Consider the following 24,055-nt stretch of genomic DNA (forward strand, 5'->3'; position numbering starts at 1 on the left):
TTCTGACAATGACAAGAAGTGGAAGACACGTCTTGGCTATTATATACTAGTTTCTTGTAATATAAAGTTGCCCAAGGGCCCCCAAGATGCAGTAAGAGGGCTGAAAATGTCTGATGAAATGATTGCTGTCCCCACAACCAAGAACAAAGCATGTTCATTTAAAAAAGAAAACAACCTAACAATAACGGAAAAAAAAAGTAATATATAAAGGCTTTAGCCTAGTTTTTGCTTGTTTGCAGAAAAACAATGTGCCTTATGGATAAAGGAGAAGGAAAGGCGAGTTTCCCAAACTTTATTCTATGTTTCCAGATCGTGCTTTTATCCCTTCCCGTTCACAGACTGCTTCCCGCAGCCCTCTGGATCTGTGCGCTGGCGGGTACCTTATAATGGCCTCAGACTTGTCAGATGTTGCGTGTGTGGAAGGAGCCAGGCGTCAGCCAAACATGTGGCACCCGCACGGGCTGCTGCTGCCGTGGTTTGTGTGTGGGGACTGGGTATGGCATGTTAAGCAGGCCACGGGGTGCGGGATTTGTTTCTTCTGGCCTCAGCTGTCTAAAAGTTGGCTGTCTGAAGCTAAGCGAATGATGTGCTCTTTGTCTACAATTAACAGAGAGCAATATGCACCTCCAGAGGATAACTCCTCCCAGATACCTTAGACGCCTATCTTAGGATCACATGAATTGCTTTCTAGAGGTGCCTCTTCTCCTCCATTGACTGTGAAGGGAACACAGGTGGCTGACAAGCTTCAGCAACTAACTTTTAGGTGGCTGAACTGGGGGCTATAGAGAGCTACCTAGAGGACCTCAATAAAAGGTAACAGAGTCAAAAAGATCTTATGAGCGGTTGCAAGGTAAGAGGTCCCTGAGTTCAAATCAGGGCTTTTCAGCTGATTTTCTGGATGATCCAGTGGTAGCAGTGGTGGTGGTGGTGGCATCCTTTTGCTGGAGAACACCAATCTGATTGTGCTGGTTTTTTTCTCCACCCCCGAAGGTCGCCACTGTGAGGTCCATCAGATGATTGGAAACTACATGTGGGACCAAAAGACAAATGTATCTTTTGACATTGGTGTGACTAAAGAAAGCCTGCTGCCTCTCTGGTGGAATGGATCGGAGCCTTTGTGGGTCACAATGATGAAAGAAAAAAAGAACGTTTCCATGTACTACTGGCCAGGTTAGTATGTCAAAAATTGCTACCGTCTTAACGGTGTATCTTTATATCTAAGCACTCCATACGCTGTAGGATGGCTTTTTAATACAGTTCTGAAATACAGACAAGAATTATGAGTGCTTTACTAACCACTCATAGAAATGAATTATCTTTTCTTAGGCCATGACAATTTGCATATGCCTAGGAAGGAAAAGACTGAAGTGTCACTGAAGGCAGCTTTCCACCAAACATTACCTTCAGGGGGGCGCTGGCTTGCAGAGCATCCCCTCCTCCACCAACTGCTCCTTCCTCTTGCCCACCTGTAGCTTCTGCTGTGCTGAATGGCTGCTCCATGAACCATTCATGGAGCAACACTGTAGACCATGTCACTGATCAAAGTTAAACAGTAACCATCCTTCCCCAATGCTTGTTTGGTTTTAAACTGGAAATTAGTAGCTGAGAGCTGAAGACAATCTACTCTGTGGGGACAGAAAAATCCAGCTGAAAGCAAAACATCCTTTGGTGAGCTGGAGTGAGCACTCTTGTCCTCCTTCATCATTAACTCGGCTGAGGTCCCAGTTGCTCTGAGTCTGAGCCATTCATCTGGAGGGACTTGGCCTTTCCGTTCCTCATTTGTTGGATATTGGACCACTGAAATCACTAGGGATGTATAATAATGAGTTTTTTTTAACAAATAGGAATATACCCTTAGGCTGTCCATTTAGGGACCCACATGGAAATAAATGTTCCAGCTGTGCAGCCAGACCAAATCCCTTGCAAGGTACCCAGCTTCTCAACTTTTTGGCCTTTTAACTCTGCTACCTAAGCAGTATGCAAATATCCTCATACGTGTAACTGCAGGCTGAAGGACCACATGTTAGAAGAGCTGCACTGAATGCAGCCAGTGCCAGTGGGTAGGGCGGCAGCAGCTGACTCATGCTGCGGGCTCCCGGCCAGCTTGTCTTCTGCATCCCAGCGCACGTGTGTCTGGTCACGGTCTTTCCATGCAATGTGGCTAATGGCGTCCCAGAAAAAAGGCCACAGTTCTCAGGAGAGGGAAGAAAGAGCAAACCAAGATGAAAAACATTGAAAAGCCATCCAGAGTGTTTCTACAGTACTGAAGAGCAAAAAGAACTGAGGGTGACACTATTGCCTTACGGACTCAAAGGCAGTCCAAGGGACTGGAATTGCAGATTAGATATAATGGTTTGGATCAGCCTTCAAAAAAAAGCTTCTTATTGTAGATCACCCAAGTGACCTGACAGCAATGCAAATAGTAGCATATAGAAATTATACAAGAATGTAGAAATTCTAAAGATTTACAAAGACCTATTTCTATAGACTGTTCATTTTTAACGTCTAATGTAACTGCACTGAATAGGTATAATCATGTACTGAGTAGATGTAACAGTCTACACAGAGCTACTGAAATCCAAAAGAACAGTATCACTTTCCATTAAAAGCCTTTGGACTTTACCTAGCTCTTTCATGTTGCCCTTTGAGCAGTGTCTCCCAGGAAGGAGAGTGTATACGTATGTATCCCTGTATACATATGTATACCCTTCACACTTACCTGTCCGTTATTTCCAGTGGAAAATTGCAAGGAACGACAGAGCCTCCCTTTTCCCAGTGCTTATGCTGCCAAGTGTATGCATTCTTACAACACAGAGGGGGAATTTTTTGCGTGGATCTGGTATTTGAGCTGTGGACTGTGGCATATACATCTGTCTGTCATTAATTATTTATCTGCGACAGATGACCTTTGGCAGTCATAAGTGCCTCAGTTCAGCAAATGCTTAAGCACATGCGTATTTTAAGGGTGTTCATGGTCTCAGAGGACACGTTGGCCATACAGGGTCAGGCACAGGGCAGGAAGCGGGGTGAAACCTAGAACTATTGAACGAAAACACAGGACAGTTGGGCTGCAGTAGGACTCCAGGTGTAACAGGAGTAAACAGAAGTCACCCAAATGCAATAGTATTTATTACATTTTCCCTATATGATTTTTTTGAACTGTTTTCTAGTTCCATGGTAAGGGTGTAATCCTTACTTCTGGATTTATTATTTTAAAGCTTTAATTCTTTAAAGGGCGTTTGACTGGGGAGCGATGCCAAACAAAATGAAAGAAAAAATAAGGGTTTAATAACCAAGGTGGGTGAAGGTCCCACAGACGTTTGCACTGAGTATGGTCTGCTATTAGTGATTAACTTTCCAGCCTGAGGATATACTGCTGCTTAGTAATGAATCTTGCAAATCTGATAAAGATCCAAACAGGAAAAGTTTGGGAAACTGCTAATAGGAACAGCAATGTTCAGCCAAATTCATCACACTTTGTTCTGGAAGATGCTATTTTCTCTCTAGCCAGCAGTGAAGACAAATGAGACTGATCAAACGTAGCAGAAACACATTGTGAATGCCAGCAAGCTAATTCCCAGGGTTAACTTACACCACTGCCATTTCCTCCTCAGAGCCAGTTCCAAGCTTTGCAAAGTCGGAACCCAAAATCTGCCGCTTGGTATTCCTCCCTATGTTCCTCTCTCATGCGTAGTCAGTGCTTAAAGGAAGAAAATCCAGACTCCAGCAAACAGGGACACAGAGCAGGAGGGCTGTCGGATACGAACACCCATCCTTCACAGCATTATCTGTGAGCCCAACATAAACACAGCAAAGACAACTCATGGGCAGAATTCATCTGGGCTCTCCTGCCTCTAGAAGCAGAGGAGCCAAAATACCAGCGCGCCGAGAGTCCCAACCACCGCTTCTGCCAAAATATAAGCACTCGGCTTGTAGGGACATTTTTCTCTTTTCTTCATGGTGTTTATTAGGCAGTTTCTGCTCTTCAAGAATTCCTGGGGAAAAAGTCATGTATCCTCTGACTGTTTGATTGCTAAATAAAACACAACAGCTAACACCATATGTGGGGTGAAATGCGCAGCCTCACGCCCAGGTCGCCTGTCTGACGCACTGCCGCTCCAGCGGATGGAGAAGCCCCAGAGGAGCGCGAACGCATCGTGGTGGTACCACCAAAGTCAAAGCTTTATAGCACTCCTCATGCCTGGCCCGGTGGGTGATGTGACCCCAGACCCTCAAACTCCTTCATTTTCCAGCAGCCTATGCAACTGCTTCAGCTGAAGTGCAGTGACAACTTTTCTAAACACTGAACTGAGAGAAAGGGGAAAAAAAAGACTCTAAACCCAACTTTTTGCCATTTAAACACATTTACCTGACCATGGAGCTAGTCTGGAAAGTTTTCAAAACCTTCTGTTATGACATGAAGTGTCCGACTGTTAAATCAATGTTTAGAAATGCAATTTAAAGCTGGCAGAGGTTCAGGTCTCCATGTTAGACAGATAAAGAGGAGCCTATATTATCACTGTGAAAGAAGTCCTTATTCCTGCTCCAGTAGTTCAGGTTTTTAAATAAAGGTTTAGCATCATACAAAACTGTGCAGAAAGGTATCTAACATTACATCTTAGTAAATACAGCTCATCCATTTGTAGTTTAACCAAGAAAAACTTAACATTCCCTTTGTCTGGCTCCAAATCTTCTTAAATTTCCTTTCCCGTAATATTTAAACGAGAAAATTTACCATCTGTCCTGGCCTCTACCAAAATGAAATTTAAATATTAAAGGGTCTTCATGGCCAGTATTTTGGAATTGTAACAAACCTTAACATCAAAAATCCAATTTTAAGTTCTGTTCATCACAGAGGCTAAAAAAAAAAAAGAAAAAGGAAGCTCTTGCTATCTGAGCAGCATGAATTTTCAGTGTTACTGCCAATGAACTGCACACTTGAAGACCAATATTTAGTGGCCAAAATGATTTCTAATTGTTGTTGCCTCTGTAGTTTTTTATGTCATGCTCATCACCTGACAGTCTAGAAATAGCAAAGATATCTGAGCAACTAAAATATCCCAGATCCCCAAGAGGTTAATGCTTCCAGTTAAAATTATCTCGTGAGTAATTCTGAGGAACGTTATCTGAGAAAATTATAATCTGATGTCAGTATCTGAAGAGGAAAAAAGGGGCAAAATCATCATATTAGTCATTGGCTATGAGCAATCATCCACCTGAACTAAAATACTAGGCATTTCCAACATGTTTCCAAACACGTCCTTAACTTCTTGCCTGGCTTTGGAGCCAATCTTTTCCCAGACTCAAGTGTCGAAGGAGAAATTGGCTGCGAAGTTCCAGTTCAGTCCTGAAATACTAGCAAAGCCCACAGAGGACTACTGCATCACCTCTAGTACCCGAGGTAGCCGAAAGCCCGTGTTTTGCTGCTGGTAGCACCCAGGACATCATGCAAAAGACTGAAGCTGCACGCCCTCAGGGCAGGGGGCAAGGGCTCCTGCTTCCTGGAGATGACTTCAGGTCATTCATGGAACACATTTTTTTGATGATTTGGGTACGTAGCAGCTGGGACCTGTCTCTGTTGCACAATGTAATTTCTTGAAGGTGCTGTGTACAGATGTATAGAAGTTTCACTGTGGGACGGTATGGAGAGTCAGTTCTTGTCAAGTAATTGGCAGGCTGTTCATCCAGGTTGCCGATTACTTTCATGGCGGAGAGATAAACACTAAAGTATCTCCATGCGGAAAGGGGAGGATTAAGTCATATAAGCTTGGGGCAACAGGGGAAGAACAAAAAGTGAGCACCATCACACACTCCCACAATTTTTATAAAAACAAGTATTAGCTAGAGTTTCAAAATTATGTAACTATGTTTTTATAGAAAAGTGAATTAGTTGACTACATTTTCTGTTTATTATTGCAAATAATTAATTCTTACAAACAATTAATCATAATAGATGGGGTCCCTTGAAACACACAAAGAATGTGGAGGCCTGGGAGACGCTACCATGGACCATAGGGTGAAGAGACTGAATCTGTCATGTGTGCTAGGGCTCTTTAACTTTTGGAAAAGGTAACCTCCATCTGACTTACCTGGCTTTCTGCAAATCAGTGAAGATTTTCTAAAATTTCCTAGGCTTAAATATTTAAGTTTTTCTAACCTTTCATGGTACTCCTGAGAAGTCACGATCAGAAGTCTCTTAGCCAGCTTAGCCTGCAAGCAGTGTGCTTTTCCCGGTGTCCCAGTACTGCACCTCAGCGATGTGAGCTCACGCGGGCTGAGATGCAAGACACTGACAAATTCTCTTTACTGAGTGTCCCAATAAGCAAACTGCTGTAAATAATCTCTGAAAGTAGCTCTGCTTGCTCTAGTGCCCTCTCTGTACTTACACCTCCTGTGCAACCTTCTTCCCCCCCAAGCAATGAGTCAACTTACGACAGTCCTTAATGCCTATTCCTTTCATCCCAAAGGAGAAGCAAAGGGACCCAAATGTAGGCAGATTCAGGCTATGGCTTAGAGTTGCCTTTTTGACTTGACTGTATTGCTGTATACAGAGGCCATTTTGCAAAAGCTCTCTTTTTTTTTTTCCCCTTGTGCCCCAGGAATACACCAGAAAATGCCTAACTGTGATGGGAGGACTCTGGGGCTCTCGAAAGATAATTTGCATGAATCCAGTGTTTCTGAAAGCACACTTCTTTTAAATATTAATGTTATTCAGCAGCATAGTAACCGGAGAGCAAAAGGGCAAAAAAAACCCACAAAAACATGTTTTGTGTGTTCAGGGCCATGTTCTCCTGTAGGATTTGTTGCCATAAATTTCTGGGCCACAAAACAGACTGTATTTTGCAAGGAAGGCTGCAAGTTACCAAGAGAATTAATTGGTTTATACTGTTTTAATAAGACCTCCTGGGAAACAGATTTAATAGTGGAGTGCCAGTATCACATAATAAAATATGGTTTATAGAGGATATTACGACGTAAGATACAGCGTGTCTAACTGGAAAGTATTTGCTGAACTTTCAGGGAACAATATCTAAATCTATTATGTTGGAAGCCTGGAACTGAGGCTCTGTGGCCACAGTAGTTAAAATTAAAACAAGCTAGTGATTTAGGTGGAAACCATCTGCCATGAGGGAATCAAGAGTTTTATTGTGGCAAGGTCACACAGAGACCTTCCTTTTAGAGAGGGAAATAAAAGGATCCAATGTACAGTTTGCTACAAGCGCTCGTCAAACCAGCCTCTCTCCCCTTTTCCCTTCCCAACCACAAGGTTTCCTGCAGGGAAGGTGTAAGGTAAGTAATGCCACAGGGAATTTACAAACCTGAACTTGGACCCCACGGTGTGGGGTCTGTGATCAAGGTGAAACAGCAGAGCTTACCACATTTTTTGCTCGTAGGTTGCGAGGTCGAAATCCTTGGAGTCAGACCAAGTTATTGCCGCGAGTACTTCAGTGTCCCAACAGACAAAAACTTTGCGGATGCCATCAGCGATGCTCTCGAGTCTTTGTGGTACGTCACTAGACTTCTGCAGCGTGGGGTTTCCTCTCTCAAGGATGAGTATTTGGGTTTACTATCAGCCTTGCTCTAGGGAGATATTCAGGATTGGCTCCCAGATAGGAAGATGGGAGCCGAGACTACTTTATAGTACTGTCATAGAAACATGCTCATAACAGAAATAGGCCCTTACATTAAGATCGGAGGGAAAGATGTGCTCCTCTTTTCATGTGTAGGCTACAACACAGAGGAGACATCCTGACTTACTATTTTTAATTTGCTGACAACTTCAAGATCAGTCTGTGAGTATCGGTTCACTGACCTGCAAACATTTCAGACTTTGAAATGTTTGGATTTAGAGAGAGCTCCTGGGAATTTGGAAATTCTGAAATTCAGCTCCGGTCACTTGTTTACGAGACCAATGCTTTGGCTCTTTCTGCATTTTAGAACATATCAGGCACAAGGATTTTGGAGCAGGCATTCATTTTGTGCAAATATGAGTATAGAACAGAACAGAACAGAACAGAATAGAACAGAATAGTTCACTTGGAAGGGACTTACAACGATCATCTAGCCCGACTGATGGAAATGATGGGAATATGTCTCTCAGGCAACTCCTAGGAAAAACGTATGCTCCACACCCAGCTTTCCAGTTCCACCATCTCTCATCCAAACATTAACAAGGGACAATTCCACATAGGCTGTAAAATCAGGGAAGATTGCACCGCCACATGTGGAGCCAATGCCTTACCTTAGCTATAACTAAGCTTCCTCTTTTAAAACCTTGTTGGTTCCATGATTTATCCAATCTTAGGATACACTTCTACTTTACTACTTGCAAACTGCGATAGCGATTTGAATCTGAAAAGTTTCGTATTCAGATGCTGAGTGTTGATTTTCCTTGAAATAAAGGCTCCGAAATTATGAGTGCTGCTGGAGATGTTGCTCCCAGTTGCACACTGGGTCCTGCTGCGCAGATGCTCACAAATCACAGTGTTGTTTACAGCATGGGGCTTAGAGAGAAGCTGTCTCAGAATATGTGAGACATTTGATCCTGAAATGATTTAGCTTAGATTTTAAGAAAGTTATCTGCATGTGACATGAGGAGGTCATATGTGCCATAGGAGGCTTTCTGGAGCTTCTGCGACACTTTTAATTCAGTGAATGAAAAAGGGAATGGAAAACTGAATACAGACACCAGCTCTGACTTCTTGCGGAAATCCAGAATTACCATAGAAAGCTTTTTGGTTGGGTATCATTTGAGGATGGGTCAAGATATGCTTGAAGCTTCCTGCCTGGTTTCTATGAAGCAAGGTGCATAAGGCTGCTCAGGACGGTTTGCAGCTTTGTAATTGTGAAAGTGATTAAAAGCGAGGCACAAACTGTTAAAAGCTCCAGCCCTTCAAGCTGTTCTTTTGGGTAGCTGGAGCCCATTGAAAACGTTTCAATAGCTAATTCACCCCGAGTCACAAGGCTGCTTGCTGCTGCCTTTGGTGGAAGAGAAGAAAAGGGCAGGGACACAACAGTGTAGGTGGGGCAGCTCGCAAGAGGTGAAAGCTGGTGATTTCAAGAAAAGAGCAAATCCCTGCCACCACAATGTCTGCCGTAAACACCAGCTACAGCCTGCTAAAGAGCCCAAATCCTACAGATCATCCCGGAGGTGCGGGAGGTCCAGTCTCTGGTGGCCATTTACACACCACCCCTCTTGAATTTCTGCCTGGGTTCCTTTTCTTTAAACTAAGTGCCCTGTCTGCAGCAAGGCAGGAAAGAGGAAAAAGGAACGATCGTCAATAGAGTTAATAATAAGTTGTGGGTGTAAATACTGCAGGGACTTACAGTAAGAAAGGAGGGTAGAGAATGAACAGATTAAAAATCAGGTAGGTTTTCCTTATCCTTTCTCTCATTCATCCTCTTTGTTTAGTCCTTTAAAATTTAGCAAACAATTTTTAGTGCTGCTGGGCCAGCCCATAAGAAGTAAAGCCTCTGAAATGCCTTTGTCGTAGGCGTACTCATTTAGCAGGAGTTAGCATCTCTGGGTAGAAGAGTCTTGAGCTGCGTTTTATCATCATCTACATCTTTTGCAAGAGCTTCTGGCTCTTGAAGCTGTTCAAAGGCTGGCAAATCCAGCCTGTTTCCTTGCCACACCCCAACTAATTGAAAAAGCCCATTAGGCTGAGGCTGGCACTAGCTATATGTGAGAAAACAGCCTGTGGCAAGGGCAGTCTGTCGCCTGGAGCAGTGCCATGCTCAGTTGCCCTAATGGCAGGTATTAGTGGTTAATGAACTGCACTTATGCTCCCACCATTAGCAAACCTTACAGGGACTTCAGGGTAGAGAGAGTAAGCCCTTTATTGTGGCATGGTTGCCTAGGGGTTAACTTTAGTTTGGGCATGGGAACGTCCTGACCCATCTTAACTTCACCAGGGTCGAAGGGAGTTTTATCAATGCCCTCTGCAAGGGCAGGAGTACCTAACTCATCAGGGAGCCACTGAGCTCCTCTTGCAACCAAAGGAAACCATCCTTCAGGAGTATTCTCCAGTCTCTTCAAACAGGTGCTCTGAGACCATTATTTAGACCAAAAATATTCAAAACTAAGTCAAGCACCCATTTTTGGCAAGTAAAACTAAAACCTCCCTTATGTCTTTCCACAACTGTAATTTAAGGGCTGTTGTAATCTACCTACCTTCCTGGACAGGTGTCATGAAGTTTGCACGGTACTTGCAAAGTGTGTTGATAAAATATAAAACCCTTTTTGGTGTTGCCATCGATGCTGTCCAGCTTTCTTCAGCAAACTTTCCTTAGCCATTTCTTTTGAAAGTTACTGGTGACGAGAGAAGACAGGGCTAACACACAGTTAGAAAGACAGATTACTTCTCCCATGCAAGCCATGATCAGAGATGCCTAGTTTTCTTAGGAAAACAGGCAAAAAATGGAAACAAAGTCAAACTCAATCTTACAAGCTCTGGATGTGCTGTACCCAATCCTGCAAACTCCTAAGCATGCCGCATAACTGGAGCCTGTCCCATTGAAGTCATGTGCAAAGTTGAACATTCATCCTTACAGCACTGAGCCCTCACTGAGAAATCTCACCACAGCCTAAATAAGACCACTTGTTTTATGCAATAAATCTCTTTCTTAGCTTCTATCTTGATCGAAATGATCATTTAGTTACAGGTGAGAAGACACAAAACAGTCTAAGTAGCTAGTTAATACAGGCACTGCAGCAGAAGAAAACTGTTTCAGTAGGTTCAATGAGCGTGTACGCAACATAGAAATTACAGGGTTAATTTTTAGAAATTAATTTATGCCTAATGCAGATGGAAAGTAATGCTTAAAATGAAGTTGGGGCGAGGGAAGGGCTGCTTCATTTGAATGATTTTAAAATCATGAAGAATGAGAAAGACCACTGTTCTGCAGGGCCAGCGGTGGAGAAATTCCCACCACAGCAGAGACCTTCAGCTTCCTACAGGACTGCTCCTCTGAGGCCTTCAGCAAACTTACAAATGCAAATGACAGACCCTAATTCATTCAGTCAGTCCCTCACCTCTGATTTTTTCTCTTCTGTCTCACTCATTACACCGAGCTACTCAGGTGTCTTTAATCAGAGAAGCTGGTCCTGTCAGGACATCACACGAAGTCTTTTTGTAGGGATCTTGATCTGGATGAGAGCATGTATTATGGATGGCACACCCTGTCATATATTAAGTACAGTAGGAAAAGACTGGGTTTGAACTTCATGAACATAGATTTGCGACTTTATCCACATGACTGCTCTCAGGGAGCTTTATAGTAAACTGTAAAGTGGTCATGAAAATGTAATTAAGCACTGATGTATGTGCAATCCCCACTAGTTAGGCTGAGGGCATTCAGTGAAGAAACGTGTGATCAGCTAAACTTGTGCAACTCTGAGATTACCTTAGTTTCCCTTTGGTCATATTCCTGAATAAAAACCCCATCTAAAATCACACCCCAATTCATACCACTCGGGATTTTGCAAGGTCATGGAAGAGCCCATCCTAAATTGACCTCCGTAGTTTGGAAGACCTCACACAGGAGAAAGCCAGAAGTGCCAAACTTTAATTAAAGCACATTTGACTGGCAATTCCCACAATCCTTTTAATAAGGGCATTCAGCACAGAAATTAGTATTTCTTCTGGGTCTTTCCTTGTCATTAAAGGAAAAGCTGGCTTCCTAATTCGAAGAGGTAGTAGAGGGCTGCCAGGCCAGCCTGTGCTTGCACATGGCAGTCTCTACCTGGCACCTCCGATGGGAGTCTCAAGCAAACTCAGGAGACTCTGGGCATGAATTAACGAGCCCAGCCGTGTGACAGCAGGTAAGAAAGCGCAGGCTGAAAGCAGAAAATGGGGTTTTGTGGCTCTGTGTGCTGGTGAGGACAATAATGCCGGCAGCCAGGAGGTCTCCATGTACGTCAGCCTCTCACTCCTTCCCCTCCCTCCCACCCCCAGCAACGGCAGCGCCGAGATGGCTGCGGTGTACTACGAGCGCATCGACGTGGAAGGCCACCACTACGGCCCTTCATCCCAGCAGCGGAAGAATGCTTTGAAGGAGGTGGACAAAGCCTTGAGCAACATGATCGCGCTCATCAAGGTGAGTGGCGTCCAAAAACCCAGCTCCTGGGTGCGTTTGGAAAAGGCTTTTAAAACTGCTCTTTGTGGCACTGCCGAGAGCCTATTTAATGCCTGTTAATTGGATGCACTGGCTGTAAACTTTTATTTCCTGAGAAACAGAGGCTACCGAGATCACGTGGAAGTCAAGGAACCATTCCCCTGATTTTTATTTTCGTTGATGGCATTATAATCCTCCTAGTGGATTATTATACCGATAGCCCCGGGAAGCCATAAACCAATATACATGTTGCTCTGTTTATAACTTGTGTTGCCAGCTGGGCTTTATAGTAGGCGAACGAATCAAAACCGCTTGCTTCCTAAGGTTTGTGGAATCAGACAATTAACTTTTATAGCAGTTTTTATGGCACCATTCAGAACTCTGTACTTTAAACTTTGTTTTAAAAAACATTATCTAAATGATTTTGCAGTGAGAAAAGGATACCAAGCTTTTGGGTAAATGTCAATTCTATGAATATTTCTGACAATGATAAATGCACATTGGAGTTTTTTATGTGTTTCAGTGAGGAGAGGAATATGTATTTCCAATTTCACTAAATTATAAAAGCTGTAATGCTAAGTGCTTGTGTTTGGGAGGGGAAGAGAGAAACACCCCTGCCACAGGTGGTACCGTAACAAAGTTGTTCTTCCCCAGCCGTTTTGGCCTACAGATGAAGACCTGTCTAAGACCAACTGGCACAACTGGTTTGTGGGACTGGGATGTAGCATCTGGTTATTTAGCAGGGGGGTGGCTTTATTTTGGGAAAATCTCTCTTTGGCGCTAACCTCTCAGACTCTTCCAGGGCAGCAAGTGAGACTGGATGTCCACCACTATGGGTGGTGGCAAAGCACATTGCAGGGCATTTGCAGCCGTGCGCCTTCTGGCCAACTTCCACTAAATCAGTGGAGGTCAAATGGGGATTAAAATTCTCCAGCGAGCACAGACAGTGCAAAGCTCTTACCCGACCGTAATGGCTGTCACGCACTCGCTTCACAGAGCAAGGGCCTTCAGCATGATGTCAACGTCCTCCTCTTCTCCGATCACGGGATGACAGACATCTCTTGGGCGGACAAAGTGATTGAGCTGAAAAACTATATCAATATGAGTGATACCATACAAATGAAGGACCGAGGTCCTGTTGTGAGCCTCTGGCCAGCTCCAGAGAAGCACGCGGAGGCAAGTACAGCTTATTTGTATTTATTCAGTTTTGTGTTTCCTTGTTTTTTATGACAATTGTGTCTTTTGTTTGCCCGTAACATCCAAATCCTGCTCTCAGAGATGTGTGTAAAAATCAGCCTGAGGCTCTTATCGGGAGTCAGACTTGGATCCTGTGACACTCTTGTGATGCTGGTTTCTGAAGGAAATTCACACCAGGCAAATTAAAAAGCATGAACTTTCACCGTTATTTGGCACAGATACATGCTTTCAAACCCCACCACTATAGGCTTCTGATAAATAGCTAAAAGATTTTAGCTCAAAATCCATTTTTCGCATTTTATATATATATTAGTCAATTTATTGACACTCTAGCTGGGATTTTCAAATGATCTGGAGCAGGTCAGACATTCATACTCCAGTAAACTCCCATAGAGTTTGAGGAATTAACTCCATTAGACCAGAATTACAAAAAAATTTTTTTTTTACAGTATTCTCCTTTGAAGAATTTTGATGAATAAGCATGTTGGATTGAATCAACCATAAAAGCCCAAGGCTAGAACTGCAGGATTTTGAGAGACAAATTAAAACAATTCAGAAAAAAATTCGGAAATCACTTGAAAAGAATGAAAATGCAGCATCTGTAACTAATAGACTAGTACATTATAGTTTAAGCAGAAACTAATGCTTGAGAAGTCATTATTGCTGTCCTCAGAATATAGATGAGTAGATGTACAAAATGGGCAGTCCACGGTCCAGGTGAATAATTTTGTTTTCTGTATTATATCTTAGCCAGTTCCAGTATATTGTAGCTTGTGCAATTTTTTTGAAGAGAATATTTGCTAATTTTTGTACTCAAACAGGCTCTCCAGGAATTGTATAGCTGTGATATTGTGAACATTTCCAATTAGTGCCAGAATTGAAAGTTGTCTTAGAGGCACGCGAAAGCAATTCACTCAAAGTTCCTGCAGGGGATCACAGCATTTATATATGCTCTCCTCAGCCTGAACTCAGAGATCCCTATTTTTGTAGGCCAGACATTCAAACAAGGGCAAGTATAAGTTGTGACTTCACGCAGACATGGGGTTTCATCCGATGAAGCTCTTAAGCACATGCTTCTCTCTCATTAAACAGCCTAATATCCCTGAGGAGAATAAAGTACGATGCCTCGCACCATGGTTTTGTTTTCTTCCTTCATTTCGTTTTAGGACTTCTTACTGGAGTGCTGCTTTTTTAAGCGAAATAAAGTTGATTTTCTGTTTCCCAATAGCCAGATTCCTCCATTCTTAATTCACTTTAAAGAGCCATGTTTAGGAATTAGATTGTATCATAACATAGTGGTTATCACCTTTAAGAGTTATCCCATTTTGAAGCACCAGAAGTACTGGTGAAACACCAGGACCACTCTCTAGTCCAGGTCATGGTGGGAGGGTCTGGCTGAGTCGCGCCATCGCACCCTGCTGCCGTCCTTATGGCGACTGCATGTCAGTGCAAATCTCTTGCACACATATACACACAAGGGGTACTTAGCTAATAGGCTAGTGAAGGACCTTTCATTCTTTGCAGAATCAAGCTATTTATTCCTGAAGATTATTTATATTTAAGCAAAAGAGCGATATACACTTTGGGGACTCCAATAACCACCTTCTTTACGGCATACGAACATTTTCTTTAGGCATTTAAAATATTTTTCTGAATAATTTGGGGTTTAGCCATATTTGTGTGATTATATTCCAGACAGGATGATTAATATTAATAAACCACTTGTACGGCATTGTGCCATAGGCGTTGGCATTGGCTTCACGGCATCCTTATGAAGCAGATAACTAAGCACTATCAGTCCCCTAGATAGGGATTGACTGGTTGAGTGTAAGAAACACGGGTGAAGTGACATTAATTGTTCACTCAAGAGCACAAAAAGGGAATGAGTGGCAGAGACCAAAGGCAATATCCCTTTTCCGCATCTGTACCCAGTCCACATGGTGCCTTTGAGCATCTTTCACCACTTAGCTTACTGTCTCCTGTGATGGTTTGGTTTCTGCTGGTCTGCCTCTGTAGGCTGATATACTCACATGCATACATTTGTGAGTGCGTGTATTATAAATATATGTAATACATGAATTCCTATGTGTTTATGATCCAAGTTTTCAGAACCTCCTAAACCACATAAGCAGGTTTTGCACAGCCGTCATCTTTGGACCGGCAAAGTCCCAGCTTGAATGTGCTGATGATCAGTCATTAACGGGGATTAGCCGTTTTACAAATTCAGGTGTTTCCACGTACCCGTAGGTGCGTATATGCTCTTTACAGCCATATGGTGTCCTAACATTTGTTTTCTTTGCAGATATATCAAAAATTGAAAGCTGTGGAACACATGCACGTTTATAACATACAGGATATTCCAGACAGGTTTTTCTACAAAAAAGGAAAATTTGTCTCTCCTCTAACTCTCGTGGCCGAGAAAGGATGGTTCATAGTAGAGGTAAAGTATAGAAGCAAAATACTTAGACATGAATGTGAAAAGGTGCAATATATGAAAACAATAAGAAAAATGTACAATTCTATGCTGGCATTGAGTTGAAGTGTTACATCATTTACTTGGGCTGACTACAAAACTAATGTCAAATATTGCTATGTGCTTAAAAGAGCCTAAAGGCATGGCAGCTATGCTGAAGGTAGACAAAGTTAAATAGTCAAGATCGTTCTTTTTTCTGCGTCGTCATAAAGCAGGAGGAGTTTTTGTATTTCCCATTCCAGTTCTGTTGCTTTACTCCTCTTCCCCCTGCCCATCGACCTTAATCTCAGACACAAGAAGAGTGATTCCATTTCAAGACCTTACTATCCCTCCATTCAGCAGTACTTTGTGGCAACTTTTCCTTCTGCCTGGCTTCCCACCCACCAGACTCCGTCCTAAAAATGCCCCATTTCTCCCAAGCCCTCCAGCCTCAAAAGGGTCAGGCTGGGGGTTTACTCCTCAGAGATACCCAGTGCGCACACTGAAATCTGAGAGCTTGTTAAGCAGAGAATCTATTAGACTTGCACATGAAAAGGTCTTTCATGCCAACTTATTTTGTTACTCTAAATTATTGTTGTTGTTGTTATTTTGTACTTGTATCGCTACTGAGCATCTCCACATTACAGATATTAACTGCCCCTCACCACAGCTCAGAGGGTGAGGCAACTTATATATCTTCTACGTGGGTAAACTGAGGAGCAGTACTAAGTGATTTGCCCAAGGCCATACATTAAGTCAGTAAGTTGGTGACAGAACCAAGGAGTCCTGGGTTTTTTCAGTGTCCCAGCATAGTCATTGCCCATCATTGCCTTGCAGATTATTGTAACTCAGTTGAGCATCTTCTTTCATGACCCTCAGAGCTCAAGATGGTCCACACCACCACATTTCTCACTAGCCAACCTGACTTTAAGATAATAAGTTCTACGGCTGAATAAAAACGCACCTCTAAAAAAACCTTATTGCTTTTGAGTACAGATGGGTGAGCAGCACATTTCTGGTTAAAAAAAAAAAAAAAAAAAAGCCAGAGTTAAGATTCAGACACGTAAAGTAGGAATCGGAAACATTTTTGCCAAACTGATTTTAAAAAATTACAACTAAACTCTTTTGTATAGAAGTTCAACACAGAACATTTTTACATATTCTGTAAAAAAAAAATGCACTTTAAAAAAATCGTTGAAACTCTGACAAACCTTAATAACAGTGCAGCAAACACTGCTGCTATGGCAATTATTTCTGTCTCTCTGCCCATTCCTTCCCATTGTTTCCGATTTTCAAGAATGTCCTCTCATTAATGCTGTCAGATTTTCCTTCTCCTCGGTACATTTTCATTATCTGTGAATGGGATGTGAAAATGAAAGTTTCCTGTCATATTTTTAAAGCAATAATTGAGCCTTCTATTATACTTCCTGCCCAAACCACTGAAGAGAGGATGTTCAGCTCTTCCTTATCATTCTCACGGGCTGTTTTAACTCTCTGTCAGCTAGTGGATAGCTATAAGCTGTTTGAAAAGGGGATTTTTTTTTTTTTTTTGGAGAGACAAAGGGGATGTATCTGGAAAGTTTTTTTTTTTCACAGTAAGGAGCATAGGAACAAAAGCCCGTCCACATTTCGGTTAAAGCAGGATGAGGAGGGATTTCACCCACCTCCGGCTGTATCGAAGCTGGTCTGCTAATACTATCTTGTTCCCTCCACATGAGTGAGTGGTCCCCATCCTTTGAGCAGAATTTCCCCCAGCTGCTCTCCTGCGTGCAACAATGGTGTTAGCCCTCAGGGCTGCGTGCTCACCCTATACCCATCTCAGCGTATTTTCCCAAGTTTTAGGGAACAATTGCTGTACAGCATCTAAACATGCACATGCAGGGAGAAGTCCATCGTCGGCGGTCCCAGACACGCCTGCTTCATCTTTGAGGAGCAGCGCTAGCCCAGGCTTAGGCTGAGTATGAAAAGTTAATGTCTCAGTTGAGTCCTCTGTCCCATTTGGGCTTGCCAAGGCAGGCACGTCGGGGTGCTGCCAGCACCCTTGCCCCAGAGAAGCCCCAGGGCTTTGTGGGGTTTGCTGTAAGGCAGAGCCTGATGCTCTAGAAGGGCAGTGCTGAGATGCTTGCACAGCCCTTTCCCTGAAGCTACTGCTGTTAACGGCTCCGTTTCACGAGCTCTCACTTCAGCTGCAGTTGTGAAAGAAAGTAGTATGTTTTCTGACCCAACTAGCAGCAAAAATAATGGAAATGACTGTGCCTTTGACTGCATATCTAGCTGCGAGTAGGTATCTCCTGGTGTCTGGGTGGGTGATGGAAAGTCACACTAGCTCCTGCGTTTGCCATTCCTGGGGAAGCAGCTGAGGCCACGACATGTGACAGGACCGTGGAGGGGTGTAGCTTCGGCAATGTCATGGTAGTGCCAAAGAAACGTTGCAAACTAGATGTGACTTGGCTTGTCTGGAGCTGCTGCTAACAAATGCCGTACAGGTTGCCTAATGGTGAGCAGCCCAGTGACAATTAGTCCCTGGGAACCGCAGTAAGCAGAGCCACGGTGTGAGGAGGTGCTACGGTATGAAGAGGGGAAGGAGTCTATTTTCTTCTTGGCTTGCTCTGAGCGCTGTCAGTGAAATAGATGGGGACAAGGAAGGAGATTTAATTTGTCAGCTAAAATTGTTTAATTATCTGGTACATCTGCTGACTATTACTTATGAAGAAACACAGGGGATACTCTGGGGGTTCCCCTGGAAAGCAGTCGGAAGAGCTACACCTCATAGCCGTAATCATTGCCGTCCCCAGTGCTCCTGCGCACAGTCAATTTTCTTCTTGGGCAGAGGAGGAAAACAACAATCAGACAAAATAAATGTTTGTAGAAGGAAAGGGATCCTGGGTCAATCCACTTCACCATCTGCAGGGGTTGTGGCACCACTCGCCCAGGGTGGGAATGTGGGAGACTCTGTTGGGGCATCTGCTGTGCTCCTGTGACAGACTGTGAAGCCCAGATCTGGCCGCTTTAGGGAACTGTAGCTCCTTCTCTGTAACCATCAGATAGATTAATGCCAGGGGTCTCACAAACTGTCAGCTGATGTTCTTCGTCTAAGTGAAATTCCTGCCATAGTTTTGGGGATATCTGGAGTGTCACGTCTGCTGCCATCCCTAGGGAGCATGGGACAAGAGAAACTCACGGAGAGGGTTGGTCGAGCATTTTGAGCAGCCCCTAGGGACCGCTGCTCCCGAGTGGGCCAGGATATGGCACTATTGTAGGTAGTCTGGTAAGAGCTGTTAATACGGAGCAGGAGAAAGTAAGGAAGGAATTTAAAAGTATGACTTAAGTGCAATATGGGCAAGGAAAAACAGGAATTATGATGATGAATTATTAAAGCATGGACACTGAGCAGGGAGAGAAAACTGAGAGTTTCTCAGTTGCCTTGCCAGGGAGAAGGGGACTGTCTTAGGTCTGAGCCTGCATTCCCTGGAAGGAACCTCATGGCTTTAATACTAAAACAAGCAGGGAGAAGAAATAATAATAATTAGAAAGAATATAGTAGGGGTGATATTTGTTTGTTTAGGCTGACTAGTCAAACGGAGCAAAAATGGCTTCTTCTTCTATGGTGCCAATGGCATGTCGAGCAGAACACCACACCATCAAATCCATGGGAGTGCGTGGTGCCGGGTGGGAGAGCGGCGCTGCTAGCATGCAGCGGGAGAGGGACACCACCTTGCTTACACATGTCACATATGGCTGTGATACTTTGTGCTCACAGCAGAAATTTAGATGAGAGGCAGAAAGTTGTCCTGCCCGCTCAGCCGGGAGATGGCTGCTCGCTGAGACGGCAAAGTCAGGGGTCACCCCTCCAGTGATGAGCCCCTGTGCAGCTGACGGCATGGTGCGGGGGCCTGATGGGGTGGTAGAGCACACGGAGACACAGAATGGCACACCACGGTGCCCCCGTGGCACACCACGCACAGCCTGGCAGGCGGGCACTAACCGCGCTCTGCTGTTGTCGCCCAGAGCAGGGACAAGCTGCCCTTCTGGGAGAACGGGACAGGGAGGAAGGAGGCCTGGCAGAATGGCTGGCACGGCTACGACAACGAGCTCATGGACATGAGAGCCTTCTTCCTCGCGTACGGGCCAGGTACAACACCACCATCCCTGGTGTCCCGCTCCCTTCGCAGCCCCAGGGCCCCTGCCCCAGTGTCCCTGCAGCCCTGGCATGTCAGGACCCTGATGTGCCACTCTGCGACACCCAAAAATTACAAATAGGTGGCAGGATTTCCTCACTATGGCTGGATGCCAGGAAGGTTTCTAGCTCTGTATCTGTTTTATAGCTGGAGAAACAGGGCAGAGAGACATGAAGGGATTTGGTCAGCCCCTCTCTGACATCCCAGCACATTAACTCTATCCCTTTGCCCTATTTTCCAAGACTGGCCTAAATTTGTAATTCTATTTGAAACACATGAATTCTTCTTTTGTTGGTGGATTCGGACTCACTAGCGCAGAGCACTTTCTTTGGAAAGGTTGCAGCATACCTCGCCCACCTGTCCGCTGGGCAGATGTGAAACCCCTGATTTCCCCTTCATCAGTGGAAAACACTGCCGAGCACCAGGCTGCGACTGCAGATAGGAGCGAAAGCAGAGCAGAATGTGCAATACAATTATTTCAGGCTATTAAATCTACCAAGCATACACAGTAAAGGAGCTCCTGTACTTAATAATTTAATTAATTTTTCTTTTTTAGTTTTTAGAATAAAATTGAACTAGAAGTAAAAATAATGAATTAAAACATTTAAAATGTTTTTGCTGAGCTATGTTGCCCCACAGTGCCCTGTGTTTCAGGAGCTGAGCCCCAAGCTGTACGACGCCAACTCCTCTCTTTGCCTGTTTTCCCTGCAGATTTCCGATCCAACTTCCGAGCGCCTCCCATAAGATCCGTGGATGTTTACAACATCATGTGCAGCCTGGCAGGAATACAGCCGCTGCCCAACAATGGCTCCTGGTCCAGGGTGGAGTGCATGCTCCGAAACACGGCCCCCTTGGCACCACTCCCCCCGTGCGGCAGCTGCACCCTGGCGCTAGCTCTGCTCTCCCTGTTTGCCGAGCAGATCTCCTTACTGTGATCCCCGAACAATGTCGGTCAGTGTCACCAGCAACTCCATCTTTCTCTTTTTTTTTTTGGTTTTAAGTTCTTCATTTGAATAATAACTTCATTAATAGAGTGCTGCCCCCAACTCCTCCGTCGTGCTCCACCAGGCATGAATCTGACCCATCCTGCTTTTACAGCGGTTATAACATGAAGCCAGGTTTTGTGCTGCTCTAAACACAGCCAGGAAAGTCAGGGTCGCTACTCTGGATTTACAGCACTGGCAATGAGAGCAGAATCCCGGCCAGCTATCTGCAAAATTTTCTGGTGGGTGCACATGGCAATCTCTGAGCATCAAACGTATTTTACCCCAGCATCTTTAACTGAGAGGCTCACCGTGGCTCCCAGTATGGAGAAGCTCAGGGGTGGAGATAGACCCCTGTGCATTTAACTGGGTTCTTTCTGATTCACTCCTTCATCTCCTGCTCCATCATCAGCAGAGCCCCACCTTCTCCTTACAGTGCCAGCCAAGCCCCGTCTATACTGATCTGTTCTTCAAAGAGCCAAGCGCTTTGCTGAGTGATCATACTGCTGAAAGAGGTGGATCGGCAGGAGAGCAGTGAGAGCATCCTACTTCTCTCAGCTTTTCCTTCTTCATTTTCCCCAAAGTGAGCCTTGGCCCTGCACACCTGCAGGGTTGGGCTTTCCTCACGGACCACAGCAGGGCAGTTGCGGGGGGCGGTGCTGGGAAAGGGGAGAGCGATAGAAATCCTCCACTTCAAAACCAGGAGGAAAGTGAAACAGCATCTGGACACACAGGGGTCAGGAGAAAATAGGATGAAGAAGCCTGGCATGTAACAGCCTCTCTGCTTTTCCTGGTGGAGATAATATCATCTGCTCAGGTTTTGGGGTTTTGTACCCAACTGTGTTTCTGAAGGGTTTTCAACACTAACTGCTTTTCTACCAGCTCTTGCTCTCTACACCTCTGCCCGGTGAGCAGCACATTCCCCTTTATTCTGCAGCAGGAAGAGAGGTCTACATTGACAGATCTCCCACCCTCTCAGTTAATCCTACCTAATATTTCCACCACGGGCTATCAAACCCAAACAAAGTTGTAACGGTAAAGTTAAATAGCAGGAGAGGATGGAACTGTTGTCGGAGGTAATGCCTCTAAAGGTTAAGTTAGATGGATGATGTAATCCTGAAAACATCAACATGGGAGACACATTAAATCCCTGAAAAACCTGATTTTGCCCCTACTCATTCACTGCAGCGTAGCCATGGATCCACCCTGGGGCAATGTTCAACACAGGGCTGGCGGCAAAGCCACCACCACGGTCTGTTAGCTCAGAAGATTAATTTCACTTAATTGTTAAGTCGTCTAGTTGTCACAGTCCTTGGTGTTACACACTGGGATGGATGGATGTGTGCCGTGGTGGGTCATTAGAGAGGTGTTCTTTTTACGTCATTAAATTTCTACTGTGAAATAAGCTTGTCTAAAACAGGGCTGTGAGGGTCTGATCCTGCAAAGTGTCCTTTCCTCTTCAGGAGGCTGTGGCAATGCCTTCGGGAGTGCTCAGTGCTTTTTCCAATATACCTCTGAACCAGGAGCTTTCCGTGACAAACTGCCTTTGGAAGGATTTAGGTCCCTCCCCATGCAAAATAAGCCTCTAGGACTTATTATTCCTGTGGATCCAGAGTCAAGCACGATCCTGGTATATGTGGTACAGTGAGTTTAAGGGTGAATGATTACCCTGTGGGGAAAAAAAAACAACAAAAAACCCCCCAAACTTGACAAAAGACTTCTGTAATAGCTGTAAAGATTTATGTAATGTGTTTTTAAAGCTCAAGTGAACCATCAAATCAATTGGGAAAAAAAAGGGAGAAAAATCAGTCTTTGTTATTAGACTGTTGAGTATAAAAGGCAATTTAGTGCTTTCGAAGCATTTGCAAGTAGCTGTAAAACAAGCACCTATTGTTCAGAGTTCCCTGTTGCTCTTTAATGGACCAGGCTCAATGAATTCACTGGAGCACATTTTAAAGCGGGGGAAAAAGTTATCGGTATACAAGATAACCAAATGACTAAATTACCAAGTTTTGTTTGAAAATCAACAGGATAGATAACAGTCAATACCTGCTAATCCCTCTGTTGCCATTTTAACTCTTACAGTGAACAGAACCCAAGGTCCTCTTACAGAAGAAAAGATCCTAAAACTGTAAGGCTATACTCAGGTTCTCAATTATACACGCAGAAATTGGAAATAACAAATCGGGTCCATTGAGTTGTTCCAGGGGTGGGCCATGACACACGAAACCAACGTTGATCCCTGGGAGTACTTTGTGTAACTCGTTTTTGTCAGTGTCCACGTGCAAATACTGCAGAGTAAATCTTCTAATTGCAGTAGGATTTGTTTGACCTTAATGCAAGCATTGTGTGTGTGGCAATACACCTCAAAAGATACTTGACCTGTAAAAGGGAAACTTGATGGTAGACCTACAAGAAGCTCATTAGCTTCAGGAGAACTACAGCTGATTATTTTTTGAGAAGTGCATCTTTCTTCCTCAGAAATGTTGTACTTCTGAATCAGTTCACATTCTCATTCAAAAATCAAGTGTCATGACTCGCCTATTTGTCTGTATACTATGCAACAGAGGTGGGTGTATTTTAAAATCTATTTCTGAATGATGTTTTTATACAATGACTGATTGTGAATGAGTGAATAATTCTAAGAATGGTGTTAGAAAAATAATATGCATCTTTTTGTAAATACTGTAAGATTTTTGGAAAAAAAAACAAAAAACAACCAAGCCACCCCTGTAACACCTTGCCTTTCTTGTTTGATTGCTGCATCAAAGTGTGATAAACAGTGTTTGAAGCTTGTGCTGATTAATCATCAGAAAGATGAATGATAACATTGTTTAGAAATGGCAAAGTTGTCAGCATGTAAATTAGGGACATTAAATACATCACACGAGATACTGTAGCTTGTCTACGCAGTCCTTTTTTCCAGCTGTATTTCAATATTTAACCTTTTGAACATCCATCCAGGGACATGTAATTCACACTAGCAAATGGACATGACAAACCATTTTGCTCTCCTGAGAGGTGAGCCTTGGATGCTCTCTGCAGACCCACTTCTCCAAGCCCACCTTGTTACCATCACATCAGCTGCGTGCACAGAAGTCAAGTGCATCGTCGCTGGTACCAGGGTT

The 24,055-nt window shown here is 43.9% G+C and overlaps 1 protein-coding gene across 1 annotated transcript in view; it reads left to right on the forward strand.

Annotated features, from left to right (window-relative positions):
* Positions 1-23,826, forward strand: part of ENPP6 (ectonucleotide pyrophosphatase/phosphodiesterase 6) — a 34,102-nt gene extending 10,276 nt beyond the window's left edge. Inside the window, exons 2-8 of the mRNA XM_076336444.1 lie at positions 991-1,170; positions 7,395-7,506; positions 11,958-12,099; positions 13,114-13,293; positions 15,617-15,754; positions 19,775-19,898; positions 20,656-23,826. Coding sequence (XP_076192559.1) covers positions 991-1,170; positions 7,395-7,506; positions 11,958-12,099; positions 13,114-13,293; positions 15,617-15,754; positions 19,775-19,898; positions 20,656-20,879 — 1,100 coding nt within the window. The 3' untranslated portion in view covers positions 20,880-23,826. The remainder of the gene's footprint in view (positions 1-990; positions 1,171-7,394; positions 7,507-11,957; positions 12,100-13,113; positions 13,294-15,616; positions 15,755-19,774; positions 19,899-20,655) is intronic.
* Positions 23,827-24,055: the final 229 nt, after the last annotated feature.

Source organism: Aptenodytes patagonicus, chromosome 4 (assembly GCF_965638725.1).
Source record: "Aptenodytes patagonicus chromosome 4, bAptPat1.pri.cur, whole genome shotgun sequence".
Taxonomy (NCBI): Eukaryota; Metazoa; Chordata; class Aves; order Sphenisciformes; family Spheniscidae; genus Aptenodytes; species Aptenodytes patagonicus.